Source organism: Onychomys torridus, chromosome 2 (genome assembly GCF_903995425.1).
Source record: "Onychomys torridus chromosome 2, mOncTor1.1, whole genome shotgun sequence".
NCBI lineage: Eukaryota > Metazoa > Chordata > Mammalia > Rodentia > Cricetidae > Onychomys > Onychomys torridus.
Genome location: NC_050444.1, coordinates 4,486,694 through 4,504,535, shown reverse-complemented (window position 1 = coordinate 4,504,535; position 17,842 = coordinate 4,486,694). Strand labels below are relative to the sequence as shown.

Below are 17,842 nucleotides of genomic sequence, written 5' to 3'. Positions count from 1 at the left end.
GCGCCATCATCTAAAGCTTGCATACTTTTAGTCACTTTTTTGTTCTCTTCATTTATAAGAATGTCTAAAGTCTTTATTTTATCAATCAAAGATGTCTTATCCGCCTTGGTGTCTATCTGTAAGGCTTGCATATTATGTTCCAAGGCCTTATCTTTTCAGTCATTTCTCATTTTTTGTTATCAAGCCATTTTTAAAGAATAAGCTATGAATTGACAGGCTAATAACAATTATGACCGCAATTATATTGATCCCAGCTAAACCGTTTATGTCTTCAGTAAATTTGTCTAGTGTCTCATCCATGGTAACATTGAGCAGGGACCTAATTCCCTGCGTTGTGTTTACAGATTATCCTTTCCCTGTATTCTTTTAGCCTCAATTTATTTGTTTATTTGTCTGTTTATTTTTTGTTTGTCTGTTCGTTTGTTTGTTTGTTTGTTTATCTTCTAAAAGTCAGGTCGCTTACCTCAGGTTAGATCCTTGGATAATTGTCGTAGATGGAGTAATGATGTTTGATCAGCAGGTGGCGCTAATGCTCTGACGGTTGGGTCCAGCAATGAACTGACAGTGTTCAGGTGTAGAAACATGTTTGACCAGCAGGTGGAACAGTTGCGGTGCTAAGGAAGCTCAAACTCACCACAGTAAGTGAATGTTCAAAGCAGCTTGACCAGACTCTGCCCCAGTGATTGTGTGGGGCAGAATCCGTATTAGGAAGGAGGGGTAGTTGTTGGCTTTAATGTGGCAGTGCAATGTTGTTCATTAAGTGGTGCTGTTACTGTGCACTGTGTGATCAGACCTGTGGAAGGCATGTGCAGAGGGGGGAGAAATGAAGGGGGAGGAGTCTGTGGCCTGCTTTTTTGTTTGTTTGTTTGTTTTTTGTCTTTTTCAAGACAAGGTTTCTCTGTAGTTTTGGTGCCTGTCCTGGAACTCACTCTGTAGACCAGGCTGGCCTCGAACTCACAGAGATCTGCCTGGCTCTGCCTCCCAAGTGCTGGGATTAAAGGTGTGCACATTTTATGCATTCCCCTGCACATGCGCATATGGGCTTATGGAGCTACGCCACACATGCGCATAGATTGTGTGATCACACTGTACACAAATTACACGACCACATGTAGGATGTAAAGCCCTGGAATGACTAAACATCTGAACAGCACAAGTGTGGTCATGTAGCTGGGGGAGTGGCCAGGAATTCCATCAGCAGTGGCACAGTAAGAAATGCTCAAGGTCTAATGTCTGTCTGTGTGAGTTGAGCAGAACCAATTTAGGAGGACACCCAGTGGCTGCAAGCACCAAGAACACACAGCAGGCAAGTGAGGAGAGCCCTGGGCTGCATGGAATGTACAGGGAGTTCTGGGACTGGAACAGGGTGGGGAGTTAGTGGGAGGGGGGAGGGGTGCATACGTAAAGTGCCAGAGCCACGGGGCAGGTAGATACAGGGGTTGCAGAACTCCCCACTCTAGGCACCAGGTAAAGAGGGAAGGAAGTCTGGGGTCAATTCATCTGGGGTCAATTCAGAGTTTATTGGCACACAAAATTAATACACTACACTCATAATACAGAAGGAATCTGCCACTCTGCTGCTGATCCATCTTCTGCTGCCTCTTCATTCCCAAGGGAGTTGGGGACCAAATTGCCAGCCACACTTCTCAGTAGCTCACTGCCAGCTCCAACAGCCCAAGAGAGAGCAACCTTCTCCTCTCAGCTTCTTATCAAGTCATGTCTCTCCAGAGAAGACCATGTCCATTGGGCCAAGCCACCACTCCTTACACTTGGCTAACAGACTGGTGTCATAATTCCAGCAACAACCTGCTGCTAACAATGAGTTAATGACAAATTATGGCTATGGTTAGCCACAAAATAAGACCAGTTCTCAAATGAATGCAACTCAGGCTATATCTGGGAGGATGATTAGAATAATCATCTCATGGCAGCATACTGCTCCCCTCTAGCAGTGACAGAACCATTCAGCACCAGAAATGAGACAATGGTCAACCAGATCATACTCTGACCAACACTGCTTAACCATGCATAGCTCTACCCCTCTCCTCTAAACTTAAAGCTCATGGTAGCATCCTGAAGACAAGAATGGGGGTCACTGAATCTCTTATCTTTTCTTTACAATGTTGTCATGATTAAAATTTTCCTAGTCTGTAGAAACAAACCATCAAAACAAAAGGAGGAACTGCCCATCATCCTGACACAAGCCTGTGCCAAAGGTTAAGACGTAGAAAGGTTATTCTGAAATTTTTCCTCCTTTTCTAAAGATCCTCAGTGACAGGAAACCTTCTATATAATCAGAATGAAGAAATGTTCCACAGGGAGTCCAAGAAGAATTTGAACAGCTGTCCTTACCAAGTCCCCAATACTCACCAGCTTCACCACTGAACAAGCATCCTTATCAAGTCCCTGCAACTCACCAGATGTGCCACTGAACAAGCATCTTTAGCAAGTCCCCACAACTCAACAGCTTTGCCACTGAACAAATGTCCTCACCAAATCCCCAATGCTCACCCACTTTACCACTGAACAAGCAGCCTTACCAAGTCCCCACAACTCACCAGCTTTACTGCTGTAGTAAGGACAAGCCTTCAGCAGCTAAGGAATTGAGGGAGAGCCACAGAGTCAGTAAATTAATCACTCAATTTGACTTTTCTATCTGAGGAAGTAAAAATTCTCTGGGGCCAGTGAGTAGGACAAAATTTAACTCTCTGGGGCTAGAAAAAAATGAGAAACACACACATATATACCTTTGCAGTCTTTCTATCATATATATATATATATATATCCAGATGCATCCCTTCTATGTCATCTTAATTTTTCCCTTACATCTTATATACCCAAGCAAAAACTTTCAAGCAGTATAAAAATTACAATGTGGTTACATTTTATTTTTTAAGTGAATGAATACAATGAATAAAAGTAAAAAAATCATGTTTTCCATATCCCTTACATGATTAAACATTTTACATATAACAGGAAAAAAACAAATTATCCTCAAGGACATATAAACATTCATGTCCAAGCAACTTGTTATAGATTAAGAGTGTGAGCAAGCAAGGTGTTTTTCTGTACCAGTTCTTTTATTGGCAGGCTGCATTTTGTGGTTACAAAGAAAAGATCAATTACTTTATTATTTATCTCAAAAGGTAATCTTATAAAATCTTAAAAGATCACAAATCTAAACTTTTGTATATGAAAAACAGTCATCTATACTTTAAATTCTCAGGATTCATATCCACTCAACAACAGTTTTTTATATCATGAATGTGAGGGCAGAAATGGATTCAAGGAATTAATTAATCACCTTTTATCACCAACCCACCCTAGCAAGAAAGGCACATCAGCTAATAATAATCAAGGCTTTTTTTGTTCTTGTTTTTTTACCTCAACAAGTCCCTCACTCAACTATGTGCCTCTCTAAACCTTAAATTGCTCCCCAAGATTTTCTATCTCAAAGCCATTAACAAAAACATCTTAACCTAACCTTAACTCATTATTTAAAGCCTTGTTTCAGCTCTGATGCACACTAAAATCCATGAACTCATCTCCCAACATTAAGATTAATAGAACTTTGAGCTAACTTATCTTCTGAGACTCAATTGTTTTTTCTTAATCATTAGCCTAAGCCACAGTCTATACGGCTCCTCAAGAGAAACTCATAAGTCCTAGCTGTGTGACACTTCCTTGTTCTTATTTTCTATCCTCTGCAACCCCTGTTTTATCAAGGGTGGGGGCAACACCATATCCTGCCTATACCTATATTACTTTTCCCACTAAATTAACCTCTGTCACAATCCCATACTGTATTTTTAAAAACACTCAATTATCAAAATTCTATTTAGACTAACACTATTATTGTATAAAATCATTGCTTCAGTTAAAGAGTAGAACCTAGGAGGAAATCATCTTCATAATAATCCATAGGCAAAACTGCCTAGTAGAACAGGATATTTCCATGAGATAATCATACTACATTAAAGGTAGTGGGGATTCCCCCCCACACCCATTCACACCTTGCCAGGTACCAGCAAAAAATGGCAGCAGCAAACATGTAAAGACACAGCAGTAGCAAGAGACATTCTGGAGCCAAAGTCCTTGGGACCTTGCCTATTCAAGTTTCACCCATTAGAGCTTTGCCTCCTAGTGAGCCAAACTCCCAAAGCTCAATTGCTACATCGTGCTCCTCTGACATAGCCACCAGCATCTTTACTACTGAACAACTGGCTTTACCAAGTCCCCATACTCACCAGTTTTACCAATGAACAATGGTACAATGGATAGCTTTACTATGTCTCTACTACTCACCATTAGATCACACTCTTTTGCTCTTTGCTCATACCTCTACACACCTCTCCCAGACTTCCCTGGGTCTTTGGTCTTCGTCTATATGTCTATTTTTTTCTGTATAATGAAGTAAACCTGCATGTTTTTCTCTTATTAATCTACTTTTTCTTGAAGATATAAACTATGACATTTCAATAGATGAAGAAAGATATTATAAATAAAATCATCGAACTTAGGATAGAAATTCCCTTGTGGCAATTATTACAAGTACATAAAAAATGAAGGTCATTTTTGTGGTGCAAATCTGAGGTAGTGTTTGCTGCTGCTAATGATGATAATGATGATAATGACACTGGTGGTGACTACTTGATGGATAGCTTGCTATGTGTGTGAGGTGGGGGCTATCTCTGGAAACAAGGGAGCCCACTATGTCCTGCCCAGATGGTGGACACTGGAAATGTATTGTCCTCCCTTTCCTTTCCTCACGGATCTAGTAACAATATCAGGAACCACTGGCAACAAGTGATACACTTTCCTATTTATGATCACTGAGCAGTCCATGTCTCTATGTTTGCCATCCAGAGTAGGTACAGATTGCTAATGTTAACCACTCCCTATGTTGGAGCCATACTTATTTGTACCCCAGAAACTCTTCCTGCTAATTTCCAGCATGCATACAACAGCACATGTTTTTTTCAGGCTTTTCACAACTTGTGCATGTTAGTGACATGAAGAGAAACCAACTCTCTGGTATTCCTCCTGTAGAATGGTTGAGCATTTGATGACATCATACGTAAATAGTCCAAGCCTTCATTATAATATTACTATTTTTACCCCAATTAGCCTGTTTATCTGTTTAAAGGCCATGAGCAAGATACTTCCTCGCTTTAACTCAGGATCTTCTTCTGTGAAATGATAGTGTGAGTGATTTCATTGAGCATTTGTTACCTAGTCAGAACTATCAATTAAGTGTGAATATGAGCACAAACTTTTTGTGTTGTTGGTATTACATATAAATATCTTAAAGTTGTCTTGGAACTCTCATCCAATAACTGATGGAAGTGGATGCAGAGATCCTCAGCCAGGCCTCAAGTGGAGCTCCAGGTGTCCAACTGTTGAGAAAGAGGAGGGACTACAAGAGTGTGAATTGTTGAATCCAAGATTGCAAAAAGCACAGGGACCAATAGCCAATCGAAAGAAAGCACATGAATTACGAACCAACGGCTGTGGAACCCCCAGCTAGATCAGGCTCTCTGGATAAGTGAGACAATTGAATAGCTTGATCTGTTTGGGAGGCACCCAGTCTGTGGGACCAGGACCTGTCCTTAGTGCATGAGCTGGCTGTTTGGAAACTTGGGCTTACACAGGGACACTTTGCTCAGCCTGGAAGGAGGGGACAGGACCTGCCTGTACTGAATCCACCAGGTTTAAATGAATCCCCAGGGGTGTCTTGGTCCTGGAGGACATGGGAATGGAGGGGAAGGGCTCGGGGAAAGGGGGGTGGATGCGGGAGGGGGGAGGACAAGGGAACCCATGGCTGATGAATAAAATTAAAACACATAATAATAAAAAATAAAAATAAAAATAAATAAATATCTCAGCCTGCAGCAAAAACAAGAACGTGGAGGACCATGGGAATTCTGAGCCTTCCCTCTCACTACCCCCCTGAGAACATGCATGGTCGCCATTAGCCAGTGTCAGACTGGAAAGAAGGAAGAATAGCTTCTGAGTAGAGGGCTATTCCTGGGCATCAACTTGACTACATCTGAAATCAACTAAAAACCCAAAATGGAGGGTACGCCTATGAAGAATTTTTGCTTAATTTAAAGTAGGAAGATCTACTTCTAATCCAGATTCTTAAGGTATAAAGATGCACTTTAATCCAGATCTTTTGAGCTGAGAATGCCCACCTCTAATCTGGACCACACCTACTAGAAGCCTATTTAAGGGCATGTAAAAAGGAAGCTTTTATTTTTGCTTCTTGCTTTGGCCTTGCTAGCAAGCCCATTCTGTCATTGGCATTCGAGTCTGCTTCTTCAGGATTCCAGAATATATTGTATACTGAAGACCAGCTGAGACATCCAGGCGAAAGGACTGAAGAACTACTGGTATTCTTGGACTTTCCATTCATAACCAGCCATTATTGGGATTAGCTAAGGCATTCTAATAATGTATATATATTTAGAGAGAGAGAGAGAGGGATTCATTCCATAAGTTCTATTACTCATTTAAACTAAGTTGTTTCAAGTAAGAATACAGATAAAAAATTTAATTTCCATTTGATGTGGAAATTAAATTTGTGCTGGGAGTGGTATTGCATGCCTCTAAGACCAGCACTCAAGAGGCAGAGACATGCAGATTTCTTTATGATTGAGGCCAGCCTGGTGAATGTAGCAAGTTCCAGTCTATCCAGGACTACATAATGAGGCTCTATCTCAATTTTTTTTTAAAAAAAATCATATATACCTCTCAGCCAAGGAAAATTATTCATTTATATTCTCTTCAATTGCTTTTCTAATGCTCAAGATTGCTAAAGTCTGACTTTCACTCAGAATTTAAAAGTACTTGCTCACAATATATGGGGTTCTGAGGGTTGGGGTTCCCAGGCACCAAAGAAAAAAGGAGACAGTAAGCTGGGACTTTGCAGAGGCTGGGTTGGGAGTGGTAGGCTTTCAGACCAGCAACAGCAGCAAGATTAGAGAGCTCATTAGAAATGTAGGCATTTTGTCTAGGTGTGGTGTCCGCACATGCCTGGAAGCCTGGAACTCAGGAGCATGAGGTGAGAGGACAGGGTCAGGAGCTCAAGGATAGCCTGAATAGGAAAGGTAGGAAAGTGGAGGGAAGGGCAGGTGTAGGGTAAGGTGAGAAAAATGGATATCTTATCTCCTAACCAGAGTCTTTGGCATCACAATCTACTTTGAACACAAACACAACTCCCAGTGCTCTATATGTGCACAATATTTCAAAATCACTGTGGAGTCAGTTTTTTCTAAGTACATCAGGCACATAGCTACCCTCCCCACTCATTGAAACACCAGACAAAGATTACATGTCACATACAATATCCAATATCCAAGGTATTTGCAGATAAAACATAAAAATCGATGCACTCAGAAAGTGCTGACCTCATGTCTATTACATAAAAATATAACCTAAACACTTGTTTGGAGAAATAAGAGAGGTGCTTACTGTTCCATTACAGTGCCCATCCTTGATCCTCAGATACATCTGTTCATTTTTCACACTTTCAAACATGCAGATGCCAGAGCTGACTCTGTGCACTCTCCAGTATGATTGTTCTGAGTGGTGCCCCGCTCCAGTGCAGGTCCCATTGGACTGTAGACACAGGGCCTGACACAAGCCTGTAGTCAGTATAACCACGGCGCTATTGAGGAACACACCCTTCAGAGAAACAAATAGAAAAGCAGTAAGTATAAGGATATCATTGTGCTAGGAGGGAAGGACACAGAGAGGGTGTAGTGACCAGGATCTTACCAGCAGCTGGCAAAGAAAATGAACAAAACAAATAAATACCCTGACTGCAGTAACAGCAAATCAGAACTTATAGGTGGATTTATCTATGGTTAGTTATTGAGAGGGTAAGTTCCAGATGCTATAGACACTTTGCAAAATAATATACAAACGTAAGTGTTTCTTATAAAATTTTAATAACTATTAGCAAATAATTGTAATATTCATACAAAGAAAATTTTAAAAAACATGCTGGATACCTGAATGATGGAATGCATTGCCCAGACATTAAATAGATGAATATAGGAAAGAGTGACAAAACGCAGCAAAAAAATCCCCTAAAATGTACTTAAAAAATCCTTGTAGTCTTATCTTAAGAAGAATATATAAAAAGCTCTTGAAATGTCATCAGAAATATATTAACACCACAAAGAATTGGCTAAGACAAATACAAGAGCAGCCATTGTGGACTCTCTTAAAGTGTGGAATCCCAAAATCACAAGATGTGACTATGGGGAACAAAACAAGCAAAAGCATTCCACACAAGTAACTGAAAAAAACTATGTTTATTCTTCTAGAAAATATTATTTCGGGGACATGCACACAGCTGAAGTTAATGCTGAAGGGAGCATGGTAGTAAGGACGTTAACATTACCCAAAGAGGCCTAGATTTGGCCTCAGTTTATGACCTGAGATCTCTAAGCCCTGGAGCATCATGCCTGAGAGGAGAACTTGACTGTGTATGGAGGCCATGTATCAGCCAGAAAGTTGCAGTATGAACAGGGGTGGGGATTTGTGTGGCACACCGCGCCAGTTAGCCTACTGAGAACATGGAGACTAAGATCAGCCATGTGGACTCCTTCAGTTGTAGAGTATAGACACCATTGCTCAGATGAAGGATCCTGGTCTGCAAAGCTCTCAAAAGTACCTCTTCAAGCCAGCACTGAGAAATCACCCCTGCCTGACTCCACTGAGAAATCACCCCTGCCTGACTCCATGGAAAAGGACAAGGGCAAATTCTGTGTTTAGTGCTTTTTGGGGAGGTTCTGTTCCGTATATCTTCCACGTTGCAGATTTGATCTGTATCTTTCTTCAGTGATAAACTGAAACTGGGAACATGATAGCTTCCATGATTACAGGACTCCTCCCAGTGAGTTCTCAAGCCTGGATAGTGAGCCCAGAGACCCGAACTGCTGTGGGGACAGGGGGCAAAAGGTGGTATACACTGTTCCAACTAACAGCACATCTGCCTTAGCTTCCACTGGCGCAAAACCAGATATATTTCCAGAAGAAAAAAAGTTGAGTATTTTCCTTCAGCCTTAAAATTGTGTATCTTAAGTATTAAACACAATGTCTAGTTTTCAAAGCAGGGAAAATGAAAGACGATGCAGTGAAGGTCAAACTCCATAGTTTGCTATCATATGCACAGGGAGTAAAACAGAAAAAGATCATTGTTTAATTCTTTAAAATACACATTACACAGTAAAATCCTCGTTTCAATGTGATTGAACTTAGGATGAGTTAAAGTTACTTTCTTTTTAGTAAAGTAATGTGAGGAAGTACTTATATAGAATAATGATAAAATATTTGAAAGGCAGGCTTGGGTTGGAATCATGAGCCACCCTTTACTAATTATGTTATATTAGCCAAAACTCTCAATATTCCTGGAGATCTTTTTCTTTATCATTAAAATACTGATGATTTTATTAAAATTAGTCTTGTATATGATAAAGCTTTCTGTAAAGGAACGCAAATAAGCAACCCTATAAATGACAGCTACTATATTAGAATGGTATTCTGTTATATTAGAATAGCTTTAGTATGTATATATAGAGAGAGATGGGCAATATCAGAATAACTTTAATTCATAAATGCATGCTATAGAGAAAGATATAAACATTAGGTCAGAATCACAACTATCTAACAATCAAGGAGTACAGATTCTAGTGGTTGGGAAAGTTCAATACAAGAATTGCTAAGGTTTATTAGTAAATCACATCCTCAGTTTAATCTCCAACTCCCGTTAGGTACACAATGTTATTCCCATCATAATCTCATTGCTTCTAAAAATGTGGCCCAGTGCTTTTCGAAGTCAGTAAACACAATGGTAATGCCATCAGCGCTCCCTAGTGGAAAGAGGTCTGATTACTGCAGTCAACTCCAAACCTTCCAATAAGGCAGAAGAAAGCTGGGGCTGGATCTATATAAACCCTGATGATTTTCATAAGTTTACCTTAACAAAAACCAAGAATTCTTTTGAAAGCTCTGCATAGCCTGCGGATGACTCATCAGCTACTTTTCCATGACGATCAACAACCAGGGTGTGACCAGGATACAGCGCTGATTCAAGAAGTGCACAGCGGTTGGGCTGATAAAGCACCCGCAACTCAGTGAGGGCTCCTCCACTAGCCTAAGAGAGAATGAGAGAAACCAACCCTGAAACAGCAGGAGAAATAATTGAGTTTAAATCTCCTGACGTCAGTGTCCATGCCGTATACTCCCTGGACTAGGCATATCCGCTCAGCCTTTGTCATGCTCTCTTTTATTTTCCAGTCTTATGGGCAGTGACTTGTTCCAAGGACATTCTTGGAAGCAAGAACCCATGATAGACCATTGCACACTAACCACCCTGATGTCAGGATGAATTCGTGAAAGATAATGTGCATTTCATCCTCACTTATCCTTCATTTAGTTATTTGAGTCCTTGTAACATAAGACTGCTTGAGACTGAAAAATAAAATTAACAATTTTGTCTCATTTCTATATTTTGCTTTTAAATTACATAACCACATTAGGAGAAGATATTCTTATTCCTGGGCATATTTGAAGACCTATTCCATACCCACTCTGTGCCCAAGGGAGGAAGCAGGGCTCCCTGATAACTCCTGAATGGTAGGGCCCAAGACTCTAGGACCTTGAGAAAGTTCATTTAGCCAAGGATGGCAGATTCTTACAGAGCTATTGACTTTTAAGAAACTATTCAAGGCTCAATGAAGACGTCACAGTGGGCAGAGTGAATCAAACCATAAAGTTGGAGGCCTTATAAGACCTTATGTGGAAAAGATAAACTCTGACAGTAGCTGACAGAATTCCCTACCAGTTGATTGTATCCTTGTTAATAAGGCTTCATTCATTTTAGAAACATGGAATGGAATTACTTTATCGACTCTTTTTTAGAAAAATATAATGGGATTATATTTTTTAGGGTTTTTTTTGTTTCTGTGTGTGTGTGAGAGTGTGTGTGTGTGTGTGTGTGTGTGTGTGTGTGTGTGTGTGTGTTGTATGTGTGTGTGCATGCATGTACTAGGGGATGGGGCTTTATAGACACTACACAGTGAACCACATACCCAGGCTTCTCATCTCTACATTTACCTGAATAGAGTCCATATTCACCACATTCATATTTACTAAGCATTCTCTAAGGCCTTTTCCATGGGCTATGAAGCACAATGCAGGATATATTTCTAAGTCAGAAGCGGAAAAGAAAAGACTTCATAAAGAAGGATAGGTTGGTTAATCACTTAGATTGAATTGTAGGCCTACAAATGACATTAGAAATTTATTTAATGATATTTTCCTTAAGTTAAATGTAGGTTTAAATCACTACATAACATTATGTGAGGCAGATGATTGCCTGTTTCTACTTACTACACTGCAACTCTGGTGACCTCAGGCCTATATTTTCTGTCTACTTCTGTTAAACAGTATAATATGAATGCTCTCATCAGATAGGTCAACAGATTAAACATCGTAACTCATAGTAGCACTTAACACACTGCTTACCAATTATTTTATGTGGTGTCATTTTTAAAGGGAATGCCATGCTTGCCCTCTACAGATAGTACATATATTTAAAGACACTTTTCAAACCTTAGACTAAACAACACAAAACAGAGTTGGGAAAAATTGTTTGTTTAGTTTTGTTCCCTAACAGTATAACCCCTAAACCATTCAAAAGTCATGTAATCTCCTGAAAGCACACTGAAATTTTTAATTTTATTAGTCTATCTCAATTGCCAAAACTTAAGGCCATTTATGCCTCAAATTTTCAAAACTTCACAAAAACAAAATAGTAATTTAAGTTCCCTGACTCAAATATAGAAAGTAAAAATAACAAGGCATTTAAAGGGGGTAATTTGATAATCTTATGAAATTAACTTAAATAAAATATATGACATACAATGCATAATGAAGAGAAAATTTACTACTGGCCCACATGGTGGAGTACACGTGTAATCCCCACACTCAGGAGGGCAAGGCTGGGTTACATAAGTGTGGTCCGTATCCCAAAAAGTCACTACTACTCACCATTCCAGTGGCACTGCCATTGTCAAGAGCAAGGGAGAGATGCCTCATCTCATGGCTTTGGAAAATACATAAATTCCCTTTGTTGAAAATCACATCGAAGAGACCTAGAAAATATTCTTAATTATTTAACAAGTAGTACATTCTTTCAAAGCTCCTTTCCCTTCAATTATACACTGAAATCTTATAAGAGTATATTTTAAATATTTCAGTGAAATGTTTGTAACTAGTAAAAAAGTAAAATATCTCCCATAATGTATATGAAAATTTATCATATATGATATGTACTTTAGTTTGCTGAGATATAATGTATTTCAATAAAACAATTTTTAAAACAAATGGTTTTTCATTTGTTTATTCATTTCATTTTCTAATAAGTGTGTGAAATTTATTTCTGGTTTTTTTTTTTTTTTTTTTTTTTTTTTTTGTGTGTGTGTGTGTGTGTGTGTGTTATACCTTATATAGGTCCACAGACAACATAAAGTACATAGATTAAAGCACATAATATGGTATCTATAAGAATCATTTCATTGTAACAAAATTTGATTTCCTAAATTGAACTGTCTTTCCTATCTATCGTACTGACACACCCTACTTTGCATTAATTAAAACATTGAAGCTCATCAAAGCATATCAAGTGAGGGAGGACTATAGTAACTATTCAGTGATGTAAGTTCCTAAAAACTCCATTTTTAACAAGAAGCCACCCAACTTATTATATATACAGATTCATATAGCACCAAGCAGTGCGATTTGTAAATTATATATTTATATTTTTATTATAATTAACTACATGGGAAATACTTTCAATTAAGAACCAGGACTGATAAAGAGGATAACTACAGACCTCTACATTAAAAATTTTCATTATGTATTTACCATTTAAATTCATTTAAAGTCATAGTTTTATAAGTGCAATGTTCAGCAGAGCATTCAAATTAATAAGGCATTTGTTTAATTTAATCTGTAACTGATATTTTGTCTTCCCAATAAAGTACATCTTACTGGTTAATAGTTAAACACATTTATGAAGTTAAACCGTACTAGTGAGTAATTACAGATAATCCTAGAGATTGGCATGTTATTAAAATGAGGAAAGAACTAGGAGGCAGGAATCCAGACATGGGGCTGACATGCTGTTAAGTTAAGCAAACTTGAACAAATCACTTTGTGTCTCAATTTTCTTATTAATAAACTCAGGATAGTAATCCCCAAAGGAATATTGTTCAGATGGCCTACTAATTGAGCGAACTAATGAGGTGAAGATGGAGGTATCTCAGCCTAGGAATCTTTCTTACAAGTGTGCTAACAAATTTTCACTTTAATTCAGTTTCCCATTTGGCTTAATGATTCCATAAATTCCAAAATCTATATGAATAAAGATATGTTATATTTTTTAATATCATAATTATTTTATTCTGTATTTAAAATAAGATATTTTTTCAATTTTATGTGAACCACATACTTTCTTGATATCTATACAAAGGAGGACATCAGATCCTCCACAACTAAAAGTCTTCTTATAACATTTAGATAAAAGGTTATTTTTCTTATTACTTAGTTACCAATCAGAGCTCTTTGTATATTTTTTATACCAACTTTTTATCAGATACATTAGTTTTTAAACACATCTCCCATTACTTGGGCTATTTTTTATTGATTATTTATTTGATATGCAAGAACTTTATAGTTGGATATAATACCATTTGTCTGGGGATTTGTTGCCTTTGCTTTTGAAAAGATTATACCCAATGAAATTGTCCAGACCAATCTCAGATAGCTTTTCAAGTACACATTGATTAAATTTGTGCTTTTGTTAATGTTTTTTATTGAGTTTTAATTTTATAACTTTATTGTCAGAAAATAACCTTGGTATGATTTTTATCTCCTTAAGTTTGTCAAGACATGCTAATTCTTGTGGCCAAATATATTATCTTCCTTGAAGTATGTGAAGCCAAGAAAAATGAGTATCTACAACTGTAGGGCAGCATATAAATATGTTAGTCCTGTTTGGTGAAGAATGCAGTTTAAGTCTGATGGGGTTTGTTAATTTTTTTGTCTGGAGAACCAGATCACTGCCGAGACTGGGGTGTATTAGTGATACATTATAGTCACCATCTTCTTCAGAACTATCTGCTTTATATATTTGGATCCCCTGATGTAAACATATACAATCACGCCTCACTTAATGATGGAAATAGTCTGGTAATGTGCCATTAGGTGATGTCATCATTATACAGAGACTGTATATTTATATAGGTATAGATTGCATATGTAGCAGCTGGGGTATTACAGAGTCCATAAGTGAATGTGAGAATACAATGTAAATTATATTGATAAACTGTCAGGTGCCATTTGTGTCTGTTGCCAGTGGGCTCTAGGACCACACCAGGCCCTCTGATGTCAGACTCAAGCACATATAGCTTGACACATGTCTTCTGAGATTCTGTCCTGGAGAAGCCAAGCTGCAAGAAAAAAGAAGAGCCGCAAACAGCAGAAAGGGATTAAAAGCATTGTGCCCTTCAGGAAAACTAGAAGGAAAACACAACAGAGGTCACTACTTTTTGTCCTGTGGTAAAGAGTGCCTGCAACAGGAACAAGAAGTAAGGATCTCATTAGAGAAGAGGATGCTCTGCAGACAGGAACCCCAGCATGACTGCTCCTCAGGGCTACCCCTGCTGTTCTGTTGGGTGTTGTAAGAGCTTGACTTAATAATGTTTTCCTATCTTCACTTTTTTCTCTTACTGGGAAACATCACTGATAGGAAAACACTGTCCCACTCAGGACTCTTAATTGGAAAACTCTAACAGAGCTTCCAGCCATTTCTGCTGCACGTTGTGAGCACCTGATTTGACCATGTTTATCCATCTGTGGCTTGCTATTTGGTCCTTTTCTTTCTTTATTGATCAGGCTACTCAGTTCATTCTACTAGATGTTGTAAGTACATGGTTTTCTGATTGTTTTCTATCTATCTATCACTTGATGCTTGTTCTTCTACTTTTTTTTTTTTTACAAGATCCAGACTCTCTCTGTATTTCCCACCTTTATATGGCTTGTTATATTCTTTTAACTCCATTCCTTTCTTAAGGACTTTACTTATTATTTTAAACCATTTCTTAGTCTGTGACTGTATCTATCCTTTCCCTTTTCTCTCCCAAGCCTCTTTAAACATACTGTAACCTGTTTAGAGGTTTTTCCATTTGGATCTGTCTTTACTAAGCATTTTTTTAACTTCTTTATTGACTTTTCAGGAGTTTCATATCATACACCCCAGTTCTGTTCACTTCCTGGTCCTCCCATACTCTCCCCTCATTCCTGCCATGCCTCCCCTCATAAAGAAACAAATCAAAGTATGCAAGTAACCGAACAAAAGCAAAAACAAAAACAAAAACAAAACCACTTCAACTTGCCAGTAAAAATGGATGGGAAGGTATACTATATGAGAGAATGAAGCCTCCATTGCCACCAGGGTGAATGAAGAGGTGAAACAAGGGGAAGCAGAGATTTTTCTGTTCTTCTACTTTTACCTGCTATGTATTTAGTAGACTTACTCATTCAAACTCAAAATCCTATTGTAGTTCATTCTCAAACATTTGGCAACAGTAAAAGGTTTCTGGATACAAAATGATGAAATAACTCAATAAATAAAGCAAATTTATAATGAATCAGAAGTGTTTCTGTCTGTGTCCATCTACATTGCTTCATGTGACTTCACTGCAGTTGCAGTTTTGAACATACAACATGCTCACTTTTCATGCAAAAGAATTACTTTACCATATCTGTCTGTCTGCTCTCCAATAGCATCAACTGAACCGTCTGGATGCAGGCGGACAAACCCTCCAGTAAGCTTGCTGTAGAACTGAAGAGTATTTCCTTTCATGAACTTCCAGCTCTCCGCATCCCACTAAAACATAAACAAAGCAAAGACCATCTGAGAAGAAACTACTAATCAGTAGTCCTTACCAAAAATGGCATACTGTTTTTGTTTAACACATCAAACTGCTATTCCAAATCATATGTACTAAATTGTTTGAAATAAGTCTTACTGTTTCTTTTATCTTAAGTTCTAGCTTCTTTCCTGTAAATATAAAAAAGCTGATTAATTTCCAGAGTATTGTGCTTTCTTTCATCATCATCAAACATGAATTGCCACATGCAGTTATTTGCATTTATGACACTCACTTGCAGAGAAGATAGTGTTGTCTCTAGCATACATTTCTCTGACAACTTTACCGTCATCTTCTCCTTCATCCAGCCATCTATGGAAAGAAAAATATATCAGTTATTTTCAAGCTTTTTATTTACCCAATCCATTGGCACTTATGTTCCCAAGTCAGGAATAATGGAAAGTGAGAACAGGGAAAAAATGCATGGGCGCCGAGTTAATGAAGAATGCTGGGTCATGAAAGCAGAGTAGTACAGATGGAGAGAAGAAAATCCTTTAATGACAGTAAGAGTGTGAGGGAGAAGGAAGAACAAGCCATCTGCTGAAGGGCAAGTATTTTCTTCAATCCACAGATGAGTCAGTCCAACTGCCAATGCCATAGATTCTCTATCCATTGAGTTAATAGTTTTATCCTGCCCTTTGACTACCAGCTACAGGTCGATCTCCAGTCAGTTATTTAGACAGCGGTACTATTGGTTCCATATGGAAGGGGGAAGAAGAGTGCCCAAAGAAACAGGAAATCTGTCACTGCTGCTAGAGAAATGAGTTAGCAGTCAGGGCCCAGTAGCAATGGGCTAGTGGTTTCATAAAAGCTGCAATTAACACTTATACAACTGATTATTTTTGAAGACAATCATCAAAGAGATGACATTTTCACATCATCAACTCTTATTTTCTTAGCAATATACAAAGGAAATTCATGCTTTAAGCTCTATCAAACTTTTCAAAGTATTCAATTTCAGTCACACAGGATGATTAGACATAAAATTGATAATATTTTTCCATAAAAGAAATGGCCCTAAAGATTAATGTCATCAGAATTAATCAAAGGAACTTCACTTTGCAGTGGATGGTGGTAAATGCAGACTTGTAGCTGGTCAAGTATTGAGAGCAAGTAACTGTTGAGTGCTCATCCTTAAACAGAATACCCATATCACCTCCTCTAAGGCTCAAGAAACATCATGGGAGAGTGGATAGAAAGCATGTAAGGGCTGGATGACAGGGAGGACTGTGAAGCACTTATGGTAGATGACATGGCCATGACACTCGGGAACTCACAGCAGCTGCAGTTGCCTGCATAAGACTGAATCTGTAAGCATGCAGTTAAAAATAGGATTCATGAAGTCATACCCAGGGGAGGCAATGGCAATTGATACCTGCCAGGAGAGAGTCATTGTCTATAGCTCCACATACTCATGCACATGTGCCTGGTTAAATCTAGTGGGACATAAAGCAAAAATAAAACTAACAAAAAAAGCCCATGAAAATGGGAAATGGGCTGGGCGGTGGTGGTGCACACCTTTAATCCTAGCACTCAGGAGGCAGAGGCAGGTGGGTCTTTGTGAGTTTGAGGCCAGCCTGGTCTATGGAGTGAGATCTAGGAAAGACGCAAAGCTACACAGAGAAACCCTGTCTTGAAAAAAGGAAAAGAAAATGAGAAATGGAAAGGCAACTCACGGGAGGAGAGTGGAGATCGGTGGGGTGAAGAAAGATAGTTGGAGGTTGGGGAGATGACTAAGACAGTGTATTATATATGAACATAAAACTGTCACAGAATAAATTAATAAAAAGATTGATGTTCATAAATGTTATATAACAAAACCTCAGGGACCAGGA

The 17,842-nt window shown here is 38.5% G+C and overlaps 1 protein-coding gene across 1 annotated transcript in view; it reads right to left on the bottom strand.

The window, feature by feature from the left end:
- Positions 1-17,842, bottom strand: part of Rp1 (RP1 axonemal microtubule associated) — a 222,221-nt gene that overhangs the window by 94,964 nt on the left and 109,415 nt on the right. Inside the window, exons 9-14 of the mRNA XM_036179670.1 lie at positions 16,243-16,319; positions 16,107-16,138; positions 15,835-15,964; positions 12,076-12,167; positions 9,989-10,165; positions 7,474-7,686 (exon numbers count right to left, since the gene is read on the bottom strand). Coding sequence (XP_036035563.1) covers positions 7,474-7,686; positions 9,989-10,165; positions 12,076-12,167; positions 15,835-15,964; positions 16,107-16,138; positions 16,243-16,319 — 721 coding nt within the window. The remainder of the gene's footprint in view (positions 1-7,473; positions 7,687-9,988; positions 10,166-12,075; positions 12,168-15,834; positions 15,965-16,106; positions 16,139-16,242; positions 16,320-17,842) is intronic.